This window comes from Sphaerodactylus townsendi, linkage group LG08 (assembly GCF_021028975.2).
Source record: "Sphaerodactylus townsendi isolate TG3544 linkage group LG08, MPM_Stown_v2.3, whole genome shotgun sequence".
Lineage (NCBI taxonomy): Eukaryota > Metazoa > Chordata > Lepidosauria > Squamata > Sphaerodactylidae > Sphaerodactylus > Sphaerodactylus townsendi.
In genome coordinates this window covers 19,139,718-19,159,073 of record NC_059432.1, presented here as the reverse complement: position 1 = coordinate 19,159,073, position 19,356 = coordinate 19,139,718, and the positions used below count along the sequence as shown (strand labels likewise).

General features: G+C 41.6%; 1 protein-coding gene across 2 annotated transcripts in view; it reads right to left on the bottom strand.

The window, feature by feature from the left end:
* BICC1 (BicC family RNA binding protein 1) overlaps positions 1-18,471 on the bottom strand; it is a 49,306-nt gene extending 30,835 nt beyond the window's left edge. The window contains exons 1-6 of one of the 2 annotated variants that reach the window (XM_048506406.1): positions 18,380-18,471; positions 14,429-14,587; positions 12,175-12,228; positions 8,739-8,933; positions 7,088-7,339; positions 3,755-3,886 (exon numbers count right to left, since the gene is read on the bottom strand). In XM_048506406.1, the coding sequence (XP_048362363.1) occupies positions 3,755-3,886; positions 7,088-7,339; positions 8,739-8,933; positions 12,175-12,228; positions 14,429-14,587; positions 18,380-18,400 (813 nt within the window). In that variant the 5' untranslated portion in view covers positions 18,401-18,471. Of the gene's footprint in view, positions 1-3,754; positions 3,887-5,984; positions 6,003-7,087; positions 7,340-8,738; positions 8,934-12,174; positions 12,229-14,428; positions 14,588-18,379 lie in introns of those variants that run through there. The other variant, XM_048506407.1, reaches the window with a different exon arrangement.
* Between the last annotated feature and the right edge of the window lie 885 nt (positions 18,472-19,356).

Genomic DNA, 19,356 nt, shown 5'->3' with positions numbered 1-19,356 from the left:
ATATCACTTAGAATTATGTTCAGTTATCTGATATCTGGCCAATTCTTGGCGAGCAGAGCCAAGTGAACCGCCTCCTCCTTGAATGGTCTGTCCTTGATACTCCACAACACAAGACTGTCTGTCAACCTTTTCTATATTTGTTCCTCATTCATAAAGCAAGATTAACCAACAAGATGCTCTAGAGATGCTCAATATGATGCACCTGTCCCCCTGCATCTTGAAAAGACAGTGGCATCAATTGCCATCTTATGATGAACGGTTGTTAAAGGCTCAAGATTACAGAACAGCGGACAAACTGACAATAATACACAAAAAATGGCTTGATCCTTTTTATAAAGTGTGGGATCCTTTATTACATTACCTATACAATTCTGGCCCTCAAAATAGAATCCTATCTGCATAGCTTAAGATTGCTATTAACCTACTTATTATTATTTTGTATCCACGTAGGTGTGTGGGTGAGTGTGTGTATGTATATATTTCGTACTGTATTTATGTACTAGAATCTTAAATCACTTTTTAAAATGTAACTATCACTTGCAAATGTTACGTACATTGTTTATAATTCATGTGGCAGATCATGTTCTGTTATTTCTGGAACCACTTTAAGTCACATTGTTTGACAATATGTATTCCTAAATGGTGAAATAATTAAAAGATATTCTTTAAAAAGACAGTGGCATCATACAAATGCAGGAGCAGCAGTGGCGAAGGAGGTTAAGAGCTCGTGTATCTAATCTGGAGGAACCGGGTTTGATTCCCAGCTCTGCCGCCTGAGCTGTGGAGGCTTATCTGGGGAATTCAGATTAGCCTGTACACTCCCACACACACCAGCTGGGTGACCTTGGGCTAGTCACAGTTCTTCAGAGCTCTCTCAGCCCCACCCACCTCACAGGGTGTTTGTTGTGAGGGGGGAAGGGCGAGGAGATTGTAAGCCCCTTTGAGTCTCCTGCAGGAGAGTAAGGGGGATATAAATCCAAACTCCTGCTGCTGCTCCTCCTCCTTCTAATGATTCCATTTCCAAGTTGAAGGATTTCCAAATTCTATATCCCACATCAGGAATGTTTATTTACAGTTTATTCTCTTTTAGTTAACCATGGTGTCATACTGCAATGTACGACAACACAAACCATGGCTTCCTTGTAAACTACCTATTGATTCTATGGTTCAAAAAAACTGGGTTTGTGCAGCGAAGAACCAAAGTTAACATTGAGAATGGAAAAGATGTGAAGGGGGTTGCTCCAACAGGAGGAAAGGGAGCTCATTTTCTAAGCACATCCCTGATTTCTAAACCACGGTTTGCAGGGGGAAGGGGTTAAATCCACACAGCCCCGTTGCCCCTGAAGGGGGCAAGGACGGGAAGTACTATTCCAAGTCTTCACACATACTGTGGATATTCTGTAAACTTAACATGAGTACACATTTCGTTCTCTGAGACTGTTAGTACTCTGGAGGATAAGTGCCAATTCACAACAGCCATTTCCAAGATTACATTCAAATTCACGCTAGCCTGAACTGAAAGTACACACAACTGAGCAGTGTCCAAGTGCTGTATCACAGGGCCTGCTTCACCTTACCACTGCAATGCTTTTGGAAGATCAGCATCGTGGAGAGAAACACAGGTTCTGGGCACATGGGGGAGGACTCAAATAATATTTCTGCCATACAAACTTATAACCCACAGGAGCGAAATAAATCTCCCGGCACCATTTGTAGGCTGTGAGTAAACCAGGCCAAAGTTTAGTAAAGATGCCTGCTATCGTTTACGGGACTGTTAAAACATCTGGCTCATTTTTTAAAATCCTTTTAACTTGGGATTTTGTATTTGCATTTTTTGCATCTCTAAAACCACATTAAAAAGAATTACGGGCTCTGCATTTGCTTTCCTTGGAAGCCTTTATTACTAAAAGTTTTACTGGGAGATCAAGAAAATAAATATTGACTTTTGGGGGGCTTTAGGGCAGGTAATGAGACTGAAACCACAGTATAGTACAGCCAGTTCGAATAAAGCCAGATACAAATTTGGTAATATTGTAAGTTAAAAGCTGGATAATAGTAGATATTATCTGATTGTAACTGGATAGGATGCTGCCATATTGAACTCTTGTTCCTACTAATGTCTCCAAAATTCTGCAAAATGTTAATTTTATTTTCCTTTCCTTAAGACAGATTGGCAGAAGAGCTGCAAAGTTGTGGAATCAAGTATCAAATGCTCAGAATCCAAACAAACGATGAGCCACCTGTTTAGATATGTACACCTTTTGCAGAAGCACTGAAACGGCAAGCAATTCCTTGTGTTTTTCAGATCTCAACCAGTGAGTTTTTGCACCTGACACATCAAAGTAAAAGGTATGTTTTGTCCCCATGAGAGAAGTAGATGCATTCCCTGCTAGTATGGATGACATCCACCATAGGAGAGGAAACGCAAGTCACTCACGCTTCCTTTCATCACTTCTGTTCAAGGCACCTAAATATGTTCAGACAAATGTCAACCAAATCAACAGCTTCTTTGTTGTGGAGAGATGAACACTAATTTCAACCTAAGAAACTCTTTTCAAAAGAGAGGAAAGTCACTCAGGAAATATTTAAAGGTTCATTTTCTTACCAAACACTTTAAAGCAACAAGGACCGGGGAAGATACTTAATGCGTTACAAGCTCTTATTGCACAGTGAACTTAACCCACTTAAACCTTGACAAAGGCCAAGGGCATGCTAAGTTCATGGACAATGAATTGTGGAATTTACACATGTAACAGACTTCCCTTTGTGACACACCTCTGAAGATGCCAGCCACAGGCAGGCAAAATGTTAGGAACGAGATCCACCAGACCACGGCCCCACAGCCCAGAAAACCCACCACAACCAGTCGAATCCGGCCATGAAGGCCTTCAACAATACATTAATCCACTTTGTACTGATCTCTTTATCCAGAACCTAGGTCTAAATTCTTGAATAATATACCAGCTGATTACAGTGGGTATATATTGGCCTGCTTCTGTCAAATACTGACCATTCTATTATGCATAAAATATCGCTTTTTGCTCTGCAAAAAAAAAGTTAGGGCTAGATTTGCAAGCAAAGAAGGTACTTCTTTTTAAGAGTTTTAGAAAGCAATTTTATCTCTGTGTTGTTTGCTATGTTGCTCTAAGTTTGTATACAATTTCTTTTCTTTTCACTAAGATTTGCACAGCTATATATATATATATGCAATTATCTGTTTTACATGGATTTCTTTTTTCTTTATGCAGGCATACACACACGTGCATTTTGTTTTTATATTACAATGGCTTGCAGCTACATGCAGTAAACAATGACGGACTAAAGAATCCACAGTGAACTTGGATGGTACTATTTAATTGCACTTCTGCAGCAATTAAGGAAACAGACTGGGAGTAATGTCACCGTGACCGACTGAAGATGCAACGATTACCCATAGTTGGGGATCAAGAGTTGACCACAGGAATACCACTCTCTTTGACCTTGGTACCCACTTAGTTTCCTGACTGTGTGAGAAGCTCAGGGTGGGATGGCACAGAACTTCTGAATTACTGAGAAGTATAGTTCTCAGAAATTCAAACTAGATCGATCCCTTAAAAATACAGATTGTATTACTCTGCTGAAGCAGAAAACATGAGGTACTGTTGCTAAAAAGCAAAATGTTCCAGTTATATACACAAGAGTTTGTATATTTCAGAGATACAGAGATAAAGCAAACCTCCTGGAGGAAAAAAGAAAAATCACATTTCTAACCAACCTTGCTGGGTTGCTTTGGCTTTGGTTTAATGCTAATGAAGACATCCAGCTGTTCCATTAGCTGAGTTATAAAGTGTGGTTCTACATCAATTTCTTCCTTCATATCGAACATCAGCACAAGAGGAAGGCAACCCTGAAAGATTCATTACAAAATCCAATTTCAAAAAAGCTAGATGGTAAATATCCTAAAACACATTTCAGGCCACCTGGACAGCAACACGCACACTGGAGTTTGCCATCAATAGGAAACATTTGTGTTGATTTCCACTTTCATATATTGTACACAAGTGAGGATCCCACAACTTGGACCTGGACTGCAAACAACATCAGCTTTGGAAAATGTCAATAGCTCAGTAGGTCCAAATGAAAATGTATGTGTCCCATCCCCCCGCCTCGCCTAGGATTTCTTGCATTACAAAATTGCAGGTGAACAGAAATCCTGCAAATAAGACTTGAGAGGCGGGAACCACTTTTCCTTCTGTTTGTACTGAGCAGCAGTGGCGTAGTTGGTTAAAAGCAGGTGCATTCTAATCTGGAGGAACCGGGTTTCATTCCCCGCTCTGCCGCTTGAGCTGTGGAGGCTTATCTGGAGAATTCAGGTTAGCCTGTGCACTCCCACACACGCCAGCTGGGAGACCTTGGGCTAGTCACAGTTCTTCTGAGCTTTCTCAGCCCCACCCCCCTCACAGGGTGTTTGTTGTGAGGGGGGAAGGGCGAGGAGATTGTAAGCCCCTTTGAGTGTCCTGGGGCACCAGCCACGGCACCCACTGTGTGAAAGCCCGAGTGAGAACCAACTATAGTTTGCTCCACCCAAGAACACCTTAGCCCAGGGGTAGGGAACCTGCGGCTCTCCAGATGTTCAGGAACTACAATTCCCATCAGCCCCTACCAGCATGGCCAATTGGCCATGCTGACGAAACTGATAGAGGTGCTCAGGCTGAAAGAACACGTTCTACTAGCTAACCATGCCCCCCTGCAGAGTGGCGACTATTTCCGGGTTTTGCCGCTGCAGAGCTGAGGGGCGGGCAGATGCCAGTGAGTTTGCTCCTGTACTAGAGGGGATGCTCCTTATTCACTGGAGGGGCAACCGTGCTGGTACAAGGATGTGCCACTCCCTGAAGCTCTCCCCACCGCCCAATGGGGCTGCCAGAAACAAACTTCTGGCCATAAAAACTAATGGGATTAAAATGCTAGAATCTGACCTCCCTAGACTTCAATAGCATGGCAATTAAAGCATAGTCATTAACAAACTTATCAGGCTAGTTCATCTTTGTCAATCTGCCGCCAGGTCTACAATGGCACAGTTAGTGAAACGACCAGCATTCAGATATAGCTAGCTTAACCATTAAACCACAGTTTTGTACCATGTCTGATCTCAGGCTCACCAAAATCATCCTTTATCAATAATGGTAAATGTTTAAATGCTAACTAAAAGACTTAGGTGGATATAACGAAAAATGAAAACTATGAACAGACAGCTTCTCTCAAATGCAGATGCTGAATGAAACAAAAATGGAAAAGGGCAACTGAACTTTGGAAGAACGACAAACTCTTTAATAACACCAAGAATTTTACTGGGATGGATCCCACCTAACAATTTCCACAGGCAGACAAGGAAGATAATTTTTTCCCAATTCCCATCTCCCATGGCAGAACGCCAATTTCCTCTCTGTGCCGTTTCTGGAGGTCCCCCTTCCTCAAGGAACAGTCATTTGGGAGGAATTTGGGGCTATAGGAGAGAAAGTCATATTCCGCTGACACAAACACTTTCATTAGAGATTATTTTGGGTGGGATCAAAAACATTTCGCATGTTTGTTAGAATACACACAAGTGAAAACATTTCCATTATTTCCTGTGCTTGAGGTGAAAGAAAACAAATCAATGGGTTATGATGGACTTCAGATTTTAAATTAGTTCTCTTCTATTGTATTTTAACCACCTTTACATGTACTCAAGATTTAAGGAGAGCTCAGTATCATCTGCAAAACAGTGCTAGGTCTTTATCTGCTTGCTATTGTTCAGTATATTTAAGGAATATCAATTCCTTGCAATGCAAACAAAATTAGTTTTTTTTCAACAACTCTAAAAAGAAATCTACTGTGTCCATTTTATCATGGACACAGGATTAAAAGACCATGGTTCTAGATTAATTTCTTCCTCCACACTGAATGCTACTAGGTGGATTGTTAATAATCACAAATTATAGAGATAAAACGGAACCATGTCTTACCATTCCATTATATGTACACTTCCCTGCAGCATTGAGAGAAAGAACGGCCATGTTAGATACTATCAGAAGATACATGTGAGAAATTACTGTGACACAAATTAAGAGTAACTTTTGTTTTCAGGACTGCAAGAACAGAAAACTCAATTATTCTCTGTAGATTGACGGCTCAGAAGACATTTTAAAGATTTTACTAGCTTACTCCAAAATTAGGGGCTAAAATAAGCAGATTTTTTGCAAAATTTTGAACTGGGACATGAAATCCCAATATTTTTAGAATTGCTTCAGATTTAAAGCATGCACTTTTCAGTCTCATTGATTTTAATGGGAAAGATTCAATTCTCCCATAGAAATAAATGGTACTTGGAAGTACTTTAAAGCTCACTGGATCACACTCACATACTTTAGATGTTTTATATGCCCAAAGAAGAAATGTGTGAATGAAACACAGAATCATGTACCACCATATGTTCTTAAAAAGGTATGATTGGGGTCAATGACAAACTAGCACTTCACAGACAAAACCTCCCTTTATGTACAGTCCTAGATTTTGGAGCCATCTCCTAGGAGCAGCAGTGGCGTAGTGGTTAAGAGCAGGTGCATTCTAATCTGGAGGAACCGGGTTTGATTCCCCGCTCTGCCTCCTGAGTTGTGGAGGCTTATCTGGGGAATTCAGATTAGCCTGTGGACTCCCACACATACCAGCTGGGTGACCTTGGGCTAGTCACAGCTTCTCGGAGCTCTCTTAGCCCCACCTTCCTTACAGGGTGTTTGTTGTGAGGGGGGAAGGGCGAGGAGATTGTAAGCCCCTTTGAGTCTCCTACAGGAGAGAAAGGGGGGATATAAATCCAAACTCCTCCCCCTCTTCTCAACATGTTAACTTTTTTAATGGGTAATGTTGCACAGATGAGTATTCCGTTATGGGAGGGCCTACAGTGTAGCCAAGATTTAGGATGACTGTCTCATACATCTAGTAAAAGCAGTAGTGTCATGCCAAGGGTACAACTGATGGTCAAAACAGAGCCCAACCTATCATCACTGTGATCACACGAACACCCCTCCTCCTTGTCTGATATTTTCTTGCCGCTTTCATTTAAATTATTTACCATGAGATACTGTCTGGCGAGACAAACTGACTCAATAGTGCCCTGGAGGTAGACTGTAGATTTCTTCTGCGGGTTATTGGGATCGGGGAAATGGATCTGAGCACCAGTTCTCTGCATAATGTGCTTGATGTTGCTGCCGTTTCGACCCATCATAAAGAGATGATGCTGAGCTGCTATATCGAGTTGTGTGCTCACAGGGATCGCGGAAGCCAAGCTGCCAGCCAGATGCTCCAAAAGCATAGCTGTACCTTCCTGGTTTTCCAAAAAAAAGAAGTTAAATGTTTACAATCAGGGAATTCACTGGACAGCCTGCAAGACAAAAGTAATTCAATTCATTCGAACTAAAAGCAATGTGATACAAAAATGCTGTCCCCCAAAAGGGGGCATTAATAGGCATTTCCAGAACATGTGCTGTATAGCCATGTTTTCCGTACAACCTGAATAGCCCAGCTTAGCCCAGAACTGTTAGACCTTGGGAGCTAAAAAGCCTTAGCTATGGCCAGTCCTTGGATGAGAGACCACCAAGGAACACTGGGGTTACCTGAAGGAGGAAGGCAATAGCAAGTCACAAACACTCATCTAGTGCTTGGAATGCCCATGGATGGGTTTCACCATAGGTCCGTTGCGACTCGACTGCATGTTCTCAGAGTCCAGCATCTTATACTATCTGCACTATCACAATCACAAATGCATTTCAAGCTCAAGTGAAATTAACAATAGCATCACATTTCTGGAAATGTTTTCCCAACTCTAGTCCCTTTCCTGATGTAAAGGGGGACAACCAATACATTTCCACCATTGTCCCTTAATCTGGAGATTAAACAAGAGTTGGCATATTCTTCCAACTTGTCCTTTTAATAGCGATCCAATAACAATTCATATTCTTTTGACTCAACAATCCCTACTTAATGCTGTTTGTTCCATAGGTCTCGGATGGAAAGTACTGAAGGAAAAAAATGGATGGTACCTCATTTTATCTGACCCTTACAGGATAAAATTCCATCTTCCAATCAGGAAGTCATTAACTGGTATTAATTTTTGCTAAGATTAACAGGTTAATTCTCCGAATAAAATTCTTCGCTATAAAATATCAGTGCTAAGTCATGGACTCAAAACATCTGTTTCTTCCAAACTGTACAGTTGCTTGGTTTTAGGCAGGTTTAAACTGAATGTGGTTGGATCCAGCCAACTTTTCAACATAATCCTGCCGATTCTCCCACTTACTACAGCCCCTGACACACAGCTTTTGTCCATACATGAGCTACATCAAGGGGGATTCTCTTTCCTTTTTCACCAGCTGGAAAGGTGGTTGGAATCAACCTAATACATGAAGGTTATCTAACTGAAAACTTATCTGTACAAGATTACTACACAGCTGCAAACTGAAGAAAACCTCCAACTGGGCTATTTCTATTACGTATGTTGCATATTCTTGAAAAAACCTGTTGTATAAATTTATACCTCCCTCTTGTTCAAAAGTCACCCAGGGGAACCTGCGAAATGAATCTTATCAGTTATGATGCAAGATTTAGGATAGTAACAATACTAGTTGGGATCAACTACCAGTCAGACACAGCCAAGCAGAGATTGCCAGACACCAGCCAAAGACACCTGACAACTTTACAACAATTACAATGATTTCAGATATTACCTTCACAGCACTAGCATTATTCTGAGATCCTCTGATGATGACTGTAGCACCATAAGTCCGAGAACGTTGTTTAAAAGACACTGAAATGTTATATGTCTGAGATATATGTTGAATGGTGGGAGAATTGGGATCGGGGATGGGTTGAAGGATTCCAGCTATAGGTAATTCAAACATCAGGACCAGCGGGAGTAGCTCCTAGAACACGATCAAATCAAACACACACAAAAAACCACTCAGCACAAATAATAACATATTTAGCCTATCACAAAGTTGTACATTTTGGAATTCTAGGTGGAAAGGGCTATTTTCCATGGTATACAAACTTGCTTCCTAGAATCATGTTGCATAATCATTGCTAGAACAGAGCAGGATTGTTACTCTTCTAAAAGCAAACTTACCCATTGGAATGAAAACTCAGCTCTAAAACTGTTATGCACATAGTTCTAATGATCGCAATACACTAACATTAAATGTTAAGGTATAATCAAGATCAGCTTCAATCAGAGGTTCAAAAATAAAGCAAAGGTAAAATATTACAAATGGACATGAACAATTACTGAAGGCAAACTAGACAGCAACACAAAGCTTTTATCAATCCCGCATGCTTACGTATTTGGTGGACTTCCCCAGATAAGCTGTTACATAAAACCAAAGTTGTAGATAGGAAAGCTCAGGAACACCTTTCCTCTGCTCCCTGGCATGGAAAGAAGACTTAAATTGGGCAAGTGACTTTAAGCATACCGTGTTTCCCCGAATATAAGACATTAATTATATTATATAATTATATAATATTATATTAATATTTGCTCTGTACAACCTGTACAACCTTATATTAATTTTTGCTCCCAAAGATGCGCTATGTCTTATTTTCAGGGGATGTCTTATTTTTCTGTGTTCTGTTCGTCGGGCATGTTTCCAAACAAAAACTTTGCTATGCCTTACTTTTGGGGGATGCCTTATATTTCACACTTCAGCAAAACCTCTACTACGTCTTATTTTCTGGGGATGTCTTCTATTCGGGGAAACGGGGTAGCGAACATGTGTACTAGGGCTGGCAATTAGGTAAAGCCCAACAGGGAAAAAATTGCCCCAAAAGGTATTTCAATTTTTTTTTGTGTGTGTGGGTTTTGCTCTGAAAAAAACTCAGGCTATTTGGTGTCGAAAAAACCAAATAGATTTCGGCTTTTTCAGCTTTTGTAGTACCTGGGCAGTTGAGTGACCTGAGATCCGCCAGCCGCTCTCCCTAGAGCACAGGTGTCAAACTCGCAGCCCTCCAGATGTTATGGACTACAGTTCCCAGCATGATGCTGGCAGGGGATGATGGGAACTGTAATCCATAACATCTGGAGGGCCGCGAGTTTGACACCTATGCCCTGTAGCCTGCGAAGGCGATTGTAGCTTTGCAAGTGGTAAGGCAGCCAGCAGGCCTACAGGGGAGTTGGGGTAGGATCCCCCCACAGGCAAGCCTCCCTCGCTGCTTGCGAAGGCTTTGCAAGCAGCAAGGTGGCCAGCAGGGCTGCCGGGGGGTGAAATTCCCGATCTCCCCAGGAAACCCTACTTTGCCATTTGTGAAGTTGGTCACAGCTGTACAAATAGTGAGGAAACCCCGCACAGCAAAATGTGGGCATCAATTCAGCCGATCCCTGTATTCATCTGTGCAGGGTTGGTATTTTTTTCTGGTTTAGTTTTAAATGTTTAATAGGTGGTATATTACACCAAAAGATACAGCAAAAGCTAATAAAGATTATAACAGTAAGTGCTGGAAATGCCAAAATACAGATGCAGCATTTTATCACATGTGGTAGACGTGTAAGAAAGCAAGAAAACATCTCACAGTGAGATGCAGAAGATATTCAAAATCAAATTAGTATAAGAAAAGTATGTTATTAAAATACGTTGCCAAGTAATGCACCAAAAAGATACAATATAAGGTGACTGCTATCAGAGTACTATATGCCTCAAAAGCAGGGGTGGGCAATTATTTTTTCCATGGGGCGGCATAAGAAACAGAAAATATTGTGGAGGGCTAGGCCAACAGTGGGTGGCATCTTAAAGCTCACAGAAGTCGTGTCAAGGCAACCGGGTTTCATGGGTTTCAAAGGCTTCCAGAGGCCGAGGCACTTTTGAAAGCCCGCCCAAGCCGGCAGCCCAGGCAACGGCTTCTCTTGAGGGCACAAGCACCGCTTTCCAACTACGGCAGGGGCACGCAGGGGCCAGTCAGGGTCATCCGGTGGGCCAGATGTGGCCCACGGGCCATATAATGCCCAGGTCTGCTCAAAAGCAAACAAATTCCTTACTTGAATGAATGGAGAAGTAAACAGAATATCCAACAATGGAAAATTAATGTATTCAGTGCATAATAGACCAATTATAGAATTTCAAAATAAATAGAATATGTTATTAACTTACATAAATTTGCGATAAGAAATTATAGAATTAGAAACTTACAAATAAATGATTAGTGGGCACAAATAAAAGCATATGGTAGATACATATTAGATGGCTAAAATGAGGTAAAAAAGTTTCTTAAACTTGTGAATATATCAAAAATTTAATAAATATGAATTATAATAGTTGAAAAAAATGTAAGATGGCAAGTTCCATGTAATTTTTTTGTTTAATAGATGTATGATTTGTATTGTTGGTTTGGGTTTTGTTTTTGAAAATTAATCAAAAAATAGAACCAGCCCTAAACTTTCAGGGATGCCAAAAAAGCCGAACCCAAAAAATACCAAAAAAGGTGGCCATCCCTAGTACGTACCCTTTAATTAAAGGAAAATCCACAAGGACCCATCATCATATTTCTCCAAACTGAGAAATGAAATCTGGGAAGGTGGGAGGAATATTGCAAAAACATGTTTGGTAGACAGATCTGAAATGTTCTCCTCAAATCAAAATGCTTCACCGTATTATTATTTTAATAACACTGTACTATTATTGGACAATATGCTTGAATAATATTGAGTAGGCATCTGATATCCTGGAATCCCAGGGAATGTAATTGTGTATTGCACTGGAAACAAAACAAACAAAAGTGAAGATGTGCAATCTGTAAAAAAAAACCTGTAGCTTTGAAGAATCCCACATAAAGCTGAACTACGGAAGGCCCTGGCTTGTTCAAATATCCTTTATTCAACCCTTTTCACTTATAGGGATACCATCCTGAATTCTCTGGTCTATGCAGGGAGCAAAATAGAACACGTTCAGCTACAATGGTGATTTTAATGATCCAGTTTGTAGAATGTGTGACCAATATTGTTTTTGTTACATGCAAGCAACACTATTGGGGAAAAAAATGAGGGCTTGAAATGCATTTCCTTCAACCACAAGCCTCCAAGTAATTAGAATTAGCAGATACAATTAGAATTGGCGCAAAATTATGATGCATTTCAAGTGTCTTACAGAAGATTGTGTCAAATTTGAATCTCATAGTTACCCGTATTCTAACTCTGGCAGACTCAACTCCAGCTGGCTGTCCTGCAATAGACACCTGTGGAAATCAGAAAATTTAATTCTAAATATGAATATGTTGTTCTGGTTCAAGCTGCAACTTTATTGGCACCCTTAACATTTCAAAACATGATTAAAATGCAGTTGACCCTCTTGAAGCCCCAATATCTTGCAGAACAAATTTATAATGATAACATTTCTCATATGATTAATAAGCATTCAATATTAACCCACACAAAGGACATGAACACAGGACATGAAAACAGAAAGAAAAGTACTGGAAGAATGTGCTTATATTGAAGTATCAAAACTATTTTATGTGCAAAAACAAACTAGGTCCTAAGCAGTTTTGGAAGAATTTAGAGAGCTTCATTCATTTTTATTTATATTTTATTACAGTGATTCCCCCACCCTCCACTGCTCACAGCTATGGTAGGTAATGGGATCCCCAGCCCCAACCTTGACAGCCCTGCAGTTTACACTGTGTAAGTCACTGCAATCAACAGAACAAAACAACATCTAGAACAGGAATAGGGAACCTGCGGCTCTCCAGATGTTCAGGAACTACAATTCCCATCAGCCCCTACCAGCATGGCCAACTGCCCATGCTGACAGAGGCTGATGGGAATTGTAGTTCCTGAACATCCGGAGAGCCGCAGGTTCCCTACCCCTGATCTAGAAGAAGAAGAAGTAGAAGAGTTTGGATTTATATCCCCCCTTCTTCTCCTGTAGGAGACTCAAAGGGGCTTACAATCTCCTTGCCCTTCCCCCCTCACAACAAACACCCTGTGAGGTAGGTGGGGCTGAGAGAGCTCCGAGAAGCTGTGACTAGCCCAAGGTCTCCCAGCTGGCGTGTGTGGGAGTGTACAGGCTAATCTGAATTCCCCAGATAAGCCTCCACAGCTCAGGCGGCAGAACTGGGAATCAAACCCGGTTCCTCCAGATTAGATACACGAGCTCTTAACCTCCTACGCCACTGCTGCTCCTAATAAGCAATGTAATAGGACTGCAAAGATCTGAAACACAGCTTAAGTATTAAACTTTAAATGTTAAAAAAAATGCCAGAAGAGATATTATATAAGTGGAGAAAGATAAAAATGTAGAGCAAGGGATAACACACATTAGCAATACAGTTCTATATTCTCGTTCCTCTACTGAAGCTTCTTCCTGAATCCTTCCATTATAACGCAGACTTATTTCCTTTATAAAAATGTCCTTCTGGAACAGTTTTGTTTTACATAATTTGTACCCCTCTGATGGTCAATCGACACATTTGGAAAAGGCACCAGAGATGGCCCTCTAGAGGTGATACCAGTCCAAAAATGCAAGTGAGTGTGTTTAATGTGCTTGAAACGGCTAAAGTTATTTTTGCCATGCAGTGGAAATTGAACACAATCCCAGAAGATGGAGAAATTGGATAACTACAATTCTGGCGAACAGCCACCATAGAAAAGTGAGAGTATGCGCATATATAGTCCAATTCAGGAGAGAGAAGCTATGGAAGACAACAAGAACCGGATAAAATGTGCTATATTCTGTAAAACCGCATCTGGCTCCCAAAAATGTTGACCACGTTTTTTTAATATTCTGTAACATTTTGTATGTTCTTGTTTAGAAATACAAATATAGAAACTCTAAAATAAACAGTTAGACACGCAGATGAATAATGACACAATAAAATAATCCAATAGATCCAAAAAATGTCTGTGGAAAGCCGGTATATCAGAGAACAAAAAGCTTTAAAGTCAACTGCCTGACCTGTTCTTGTTTTTTAAATGCAAGGAAAACTTACAGGAAAGTATCCAAACCAGCCATTCTCAACCAGGGTTCCCTGGTACCCTGGGGTGCCGTGAGCATGTCCCAGGGGTACCGCAGCAACACTACCGCCGGCCCCCCTCATTTTTGTGGTGTCTCCCACCGGCGCCAGCAAGGACATGGAGCTGGCCCATGGGGCAGGGCCTGCCACAAGGTCAGCAGCCGCCACCACCCCCAGAGGGGAAGGTGGAGGGTGGCGGCAGGGGTACCGTGAGATATGAAGAGTGAGGTCAAGGGTACCCTGACCTCGAAAAGGTTGGGAAACACTGATCCAAACAATGATAACTCTCTTAAAACACCATCTCAGGAGGACTGGACGACACTTGCCTCAGTCCTATTTGAGGACCACTTCTGAATAGGATATAAAACAAATCCTGACTTATGATCGTGGATATGATGGATAGTAAGTCATGAAGAACACTCACCTGATTGCTCTTCTCTGCTTGGTTATTTCTATTAGAGTCTGGAAAATGGATGTGGCAGCCCGTTTCCTCCATCACTTTCTTAATATTATTTCCTCCTTTGCCAATCACGTGAGAGTGCTCTGTGTGAGACACATCCATCTTCAGGGTGACTCGATTACTCTGCAGAAGGGTTAAAGCATCCCACCGATATAAAGTAAATATTAAAGTTACCTTTGCCTCATACTTCATAAAACAGCGGGATTATATACAAAAGGGTTCATTTTCAATACCGTCCTCCTGGGCCCCAGTTTCTCATTTCCCCTTTTCGGAACAGCGTGAATTTAAGCCAGCGAAGCTTATGAAGCCAAATGAAAGTTTAGTAAGAAACAAAAAACCTGCGGCACCATAAACATGGTAAAGGAAGTTTCTTGGGTTCTTTGTCAAATCCTCCCTGATGGAAATCTGAAACGCGCACTCAAGATTTTCACTCCGGAAACCTATGCATTTCCTGTGCTCCTTAGCAAAATACTAGATATGCAAACGTGGAAGAATAAATAAGCTTTTAGGAAAACTACAAGCTCTGAGCTCTTGAAATATTGCTGATTTTTCCCAGTGAGCAGCATTACAAGTGAACCTTGAAATTACTAATCAATACCCTGAGGGAAGAATTTGGGAGAAGATAGGACATGAGAACCAATTTTAGATTGTACTATGAAACTAATTCTGTCATTTTTCCTATTAACGTGATGGTATCAATTCCTTAAAGAAAAACCCTTTGACAAATTCATGGAGCACAGCAAGACTATTAACTGTGATAAGATAACTAAACTAAATCTCTGTTTATAGAGGCAGTATACCTTCGGATGCCACCAAGGCTAGGACAAACATGAAACGGCCGAGGCCATCTCAGCCACCGCTGTGGGGGGAAAAATGGACTGAATCGACTTTGGTTTGGTAATTCTCATGTTTGGTTTGGTAATTCTCATGTCATGTAATTCTCATGAGACGTCTGAGGGGGGATATGATTGAAGTCTATAAAATTATGCATGGGGTAGAAAATGTTGACAGAGAGAAATTTCTCTCTCTTTCTCACAATACTAGAACCAGGGGGCATTCATTGAAAATGCTGGGGGGAAGAATTAGGACTAATAAAAGGAAACACTTCTTCACGCAACGTGTGATTGGTGTTTGGCATATACTGCCACAGGAGGTGGTGATGGCCACTAACCTGGATAGCTTTAAAAAGGGCTTGGACAGATTTATGGAGGAGAAGTTGATCTATGGCTACCAATCTTGATCCTCCTTGATCTCAGATTGCAAATGCCTTAGCAGACCAGGTGCTCAGGAGCAGCAGCAGCAGAAGGCCATTGCTTTCACATCCTGCATGGGAGCTCCCAAAGGTACCTGGTGGGCCACTGCGAGTAGCCGAGTGCTGGACTAGATGGACTCTGGTCTGATCCAGCTGGCTTGTTCTTATGTTCTTATGTGTGCACCCACGTTGCGCGAGTGTCCAGCTTCTTTTCCCTCACTGAACCAGTGATGCCTTTAATAGCATCCAGAAAGAGGAAAAACACTTTACATACTAAATTTATATTCACCTAACTGCTGTTCAAGATGCTGAGGCAGCATCAGAAAAAAAGCAGTAATCACACATTTCCCATAAAAGTTGGTGACTACCTCTATTTATCAGAAGCCAGAGATTTAAGCATAATCCACACAAAACAAACCACAGTCCTGGGAATGGCATGTGGAAATCTTGAAGCCTGTCCTCTTCGCTTCCTGCCATGGCTCAGAAATTCACCTCTTCATGGCAAACTATCGCTTGTTGTTATGCTTCAGTCACAAGTTACTGGTTTGTTCTTTTGGCTCCAGAAGTATCACACTAGCTTGCTATGGAAGTAGAAATGATTGGCTTCCAAGTTCCACATGAAGAACAGGAGGAAGATCAAGTAATTCTAGTACATGTTCCCCAGTATAATCTGCGGTTTGGTGTTACACTGTGATCAGGCTATTAAATGGATTACTCTGGGATTGGAGTTTTCACTCTGACCAGGTTGAAGCGTCCACCCTACCCTTCCTTGGTTACACTTCTTGAGTCTACCAATTCCTGCTGCACCTCTATAGCCATGGCAACCTGCTCTTCCAAATTCAGGTCACAATTCTTAGATTTCTGGGTGTCATTGGCCAAATTTTAGAGGTGTAAATTAGAACTAATCTATTGTTAATGGTTAAAATAACTCCAAAAAGACCACACTTCTCTTGAAAATCCACCAATCACGGAATCAGCCAAACAGACTAAAGTACATCCATGATAGGGTGCTGTGTGGTTTCCGGGCTGTATGGCTGTGTTCTAGCAGCATTCTCTCCTGACGTTTCGCAGTGATTCCGGGTGTGAAAGCCTTCGACAATACATCCATGACACTTCAAGGTCAAGCCACACTAATGGATTTAAAAATTTTTTTTACAGATTCTTTACTAAGTTCAATGACATTCAGATAACTAGCATGCATCCAGTGATGTTTTGGTTAAAATTATATCTGCCCTAGCATTTTATGCTCTATATCTGCCTCCTGATTTCTGCTGTTAACAGAGGAATTATTTCATACTTCTTTTTTTACTATGTATATATGCCATCTGATGTTCACATACTATTGTCACCACACTATGGCCAGCTATTCTCACACTTTACCCTTCCACCTGGCTTTTCTACTGGCATCCCCGAAATGTGGTCAAATTACCGTATATACTCGTGTATAAGCTGACCCGTGTATAAGCCGAGGCACCTAATTTTACTGCCCAAACCTGGGAAAACTTACTGACTCGGGTATAAGCCAAGGGTGGGAAGCCGGCAGAGGGAGCTCCTTATTTGGGCAGTGACATCAGGGGGAGTCACTGCCCAAATAAGGAGTTCCCTTTGTCTGCAGGCTAGCTGGGCTTTGTCAAATCCAGTTGGCAGGCAGAGGGAGCTCCTAATTTGGGCAGTGCTGGGCTTGGTCAAACCCAGCCTGCCAGCAGGCAGAGGGAGCTCCTTATTTGGGCAGTGACATCAGGGGGAGTCACTGCCCAAATAAAGAGCTCCCTCTGCCTCCCGGGGTTTGACCAAGCCCAGCCAGCCAGGGTGCCTCGGGGTTCCCCCTTCACCCTCCCAGGAGGGAAGCAACAAGCAGCTTCCCGGGGGCAGGGAGGTTGTCCCGCCCCCGCCCCCAGCCTCCTTGTGATGGATAGAAAATGGTGATTCTCGTATAAGCCGAGGGGGCTTTTCTCAGCCTTTAAACAGGGCTGAAAAACTCAGCTTATATGCGAGTAAATACGGTACTCCAAAATAATAACAATGCATAATTTAGCATTTGAATACCTACCAAAATATTATATGATCTTTTGAAATGGTTCTGCTTTTACCAAAGATGCACTTGTCTGCCCCACCCTGATTCACACCACAGACGAGAGCGACTGGGTTAGCACATTTGTGTGATTTTGTTTTGACAAAACTTAGTGGTGTTCCCTCACCTCCCCCCACCCCCACTTCTTCTATGCAAATGTAACCAAATAGGACGTAGATTTCTACTTTAGCTGTAGCAAAGCTGTCTGTGGTTTGAGGTTTGCACCAAAGCAGTAAAAAGAGGCTAAATAGGATCAGGGTGCCCATGATAAAAATGCGGTGATATTCTCATATTACAAAACCCCAAGATCTCCAAAGTACTTGCAGAGGTTCTGTAAGATGCTGTCAGTGATTTGATTTATGGCATGTAAAGGTGAACTACTTGAAAGTGTATTGAATTTAACATGGAAATAACCACTGGTGCATTTCAATGTTAATACTGGAATTCAGTGAAAATGTTTGCTTTGTAATGCAACCTGAGATGGTCCAGGAACTCCAATATGCTGACACATTCAATACTGCTGTGTCTCAAAAATCAAAAGCCCAAGACTTGGGATTCTAGGCTTGAACGAGGTATCTGATTTTCATCTTACTTTTGTGTCCAAGACAGACATGATCCTCTCCTTTGCTTCTTTAACATTTTCCTTTTTCCCAGAGACTTTAATATGGGGATCTTGAAAAGAAACAGAAAGATTGAGTCAGCTATACAAACAGCTTAGCAAGTTACTGATATTTTGAACACAAGATACAAACCTGCACAGTCTTGGACACATTTCAGCCATCTATCGCTTTACGTAGACTGCAAATTCACAGTAAAAACTGAAAGTATGCGCACGCTCCATTAGGGGCTATAGCTTCTTGACAAGGAGTTTGTTTGCTACTTTACAAGCACCCTTCCCAAAGGTCAGCAACTCAATTTAATTAGAGAATGTTATGAGACTCTGCTTTAATGAAGCAGAATTTCCAGGTTACATATTAACGCTAGGAAAATGCAAAACTGACTTCACCAGGCAAAGAACAGCTTTGGTAAGGATCAGAGATACTCTCAAATTAGCTGAAGTCACGAGAAAATTATTTGCTATAAGGAAAACTTCCTAGCCCACACAATGCTAGCAGTGCGTCGCTGGGGGCAGTTCTTACAACATATAATCAGACAACTTGGTGCTGAGAAGTTGGCTTGAAGTTCAGTGATATCTACCATCACTAGATGGTCAAGCTAAGGTCCAATGAAACCTACAGGAAAGAAGTACTTCAATCAAACTTCGGGATTAGACTTGACATGCCAGTCAGCTAGCTGACGGATCAGCTGGGGTGAAACAGTCTATAAAGTAAGGAATAACCTTGTGAGTACTGTGGTCGCCTTTTTCAAAAAACACTTTATAGTATTTATGTAATAGCAAAGGAGAAGCTCTTTTTATCCTGCAGGTCTGTACGTGCCCTTCCCATTAAGGAAATCATATCCCATTGGTGGCGAACCTATGGCATGGGTGCCAGAGGTGGCACTCAGAGCCCTTTCTGTGGGCACGTGCAAACAGAGTGCCCCCCCCCCCCACATCTAGGCTGGCCTGGG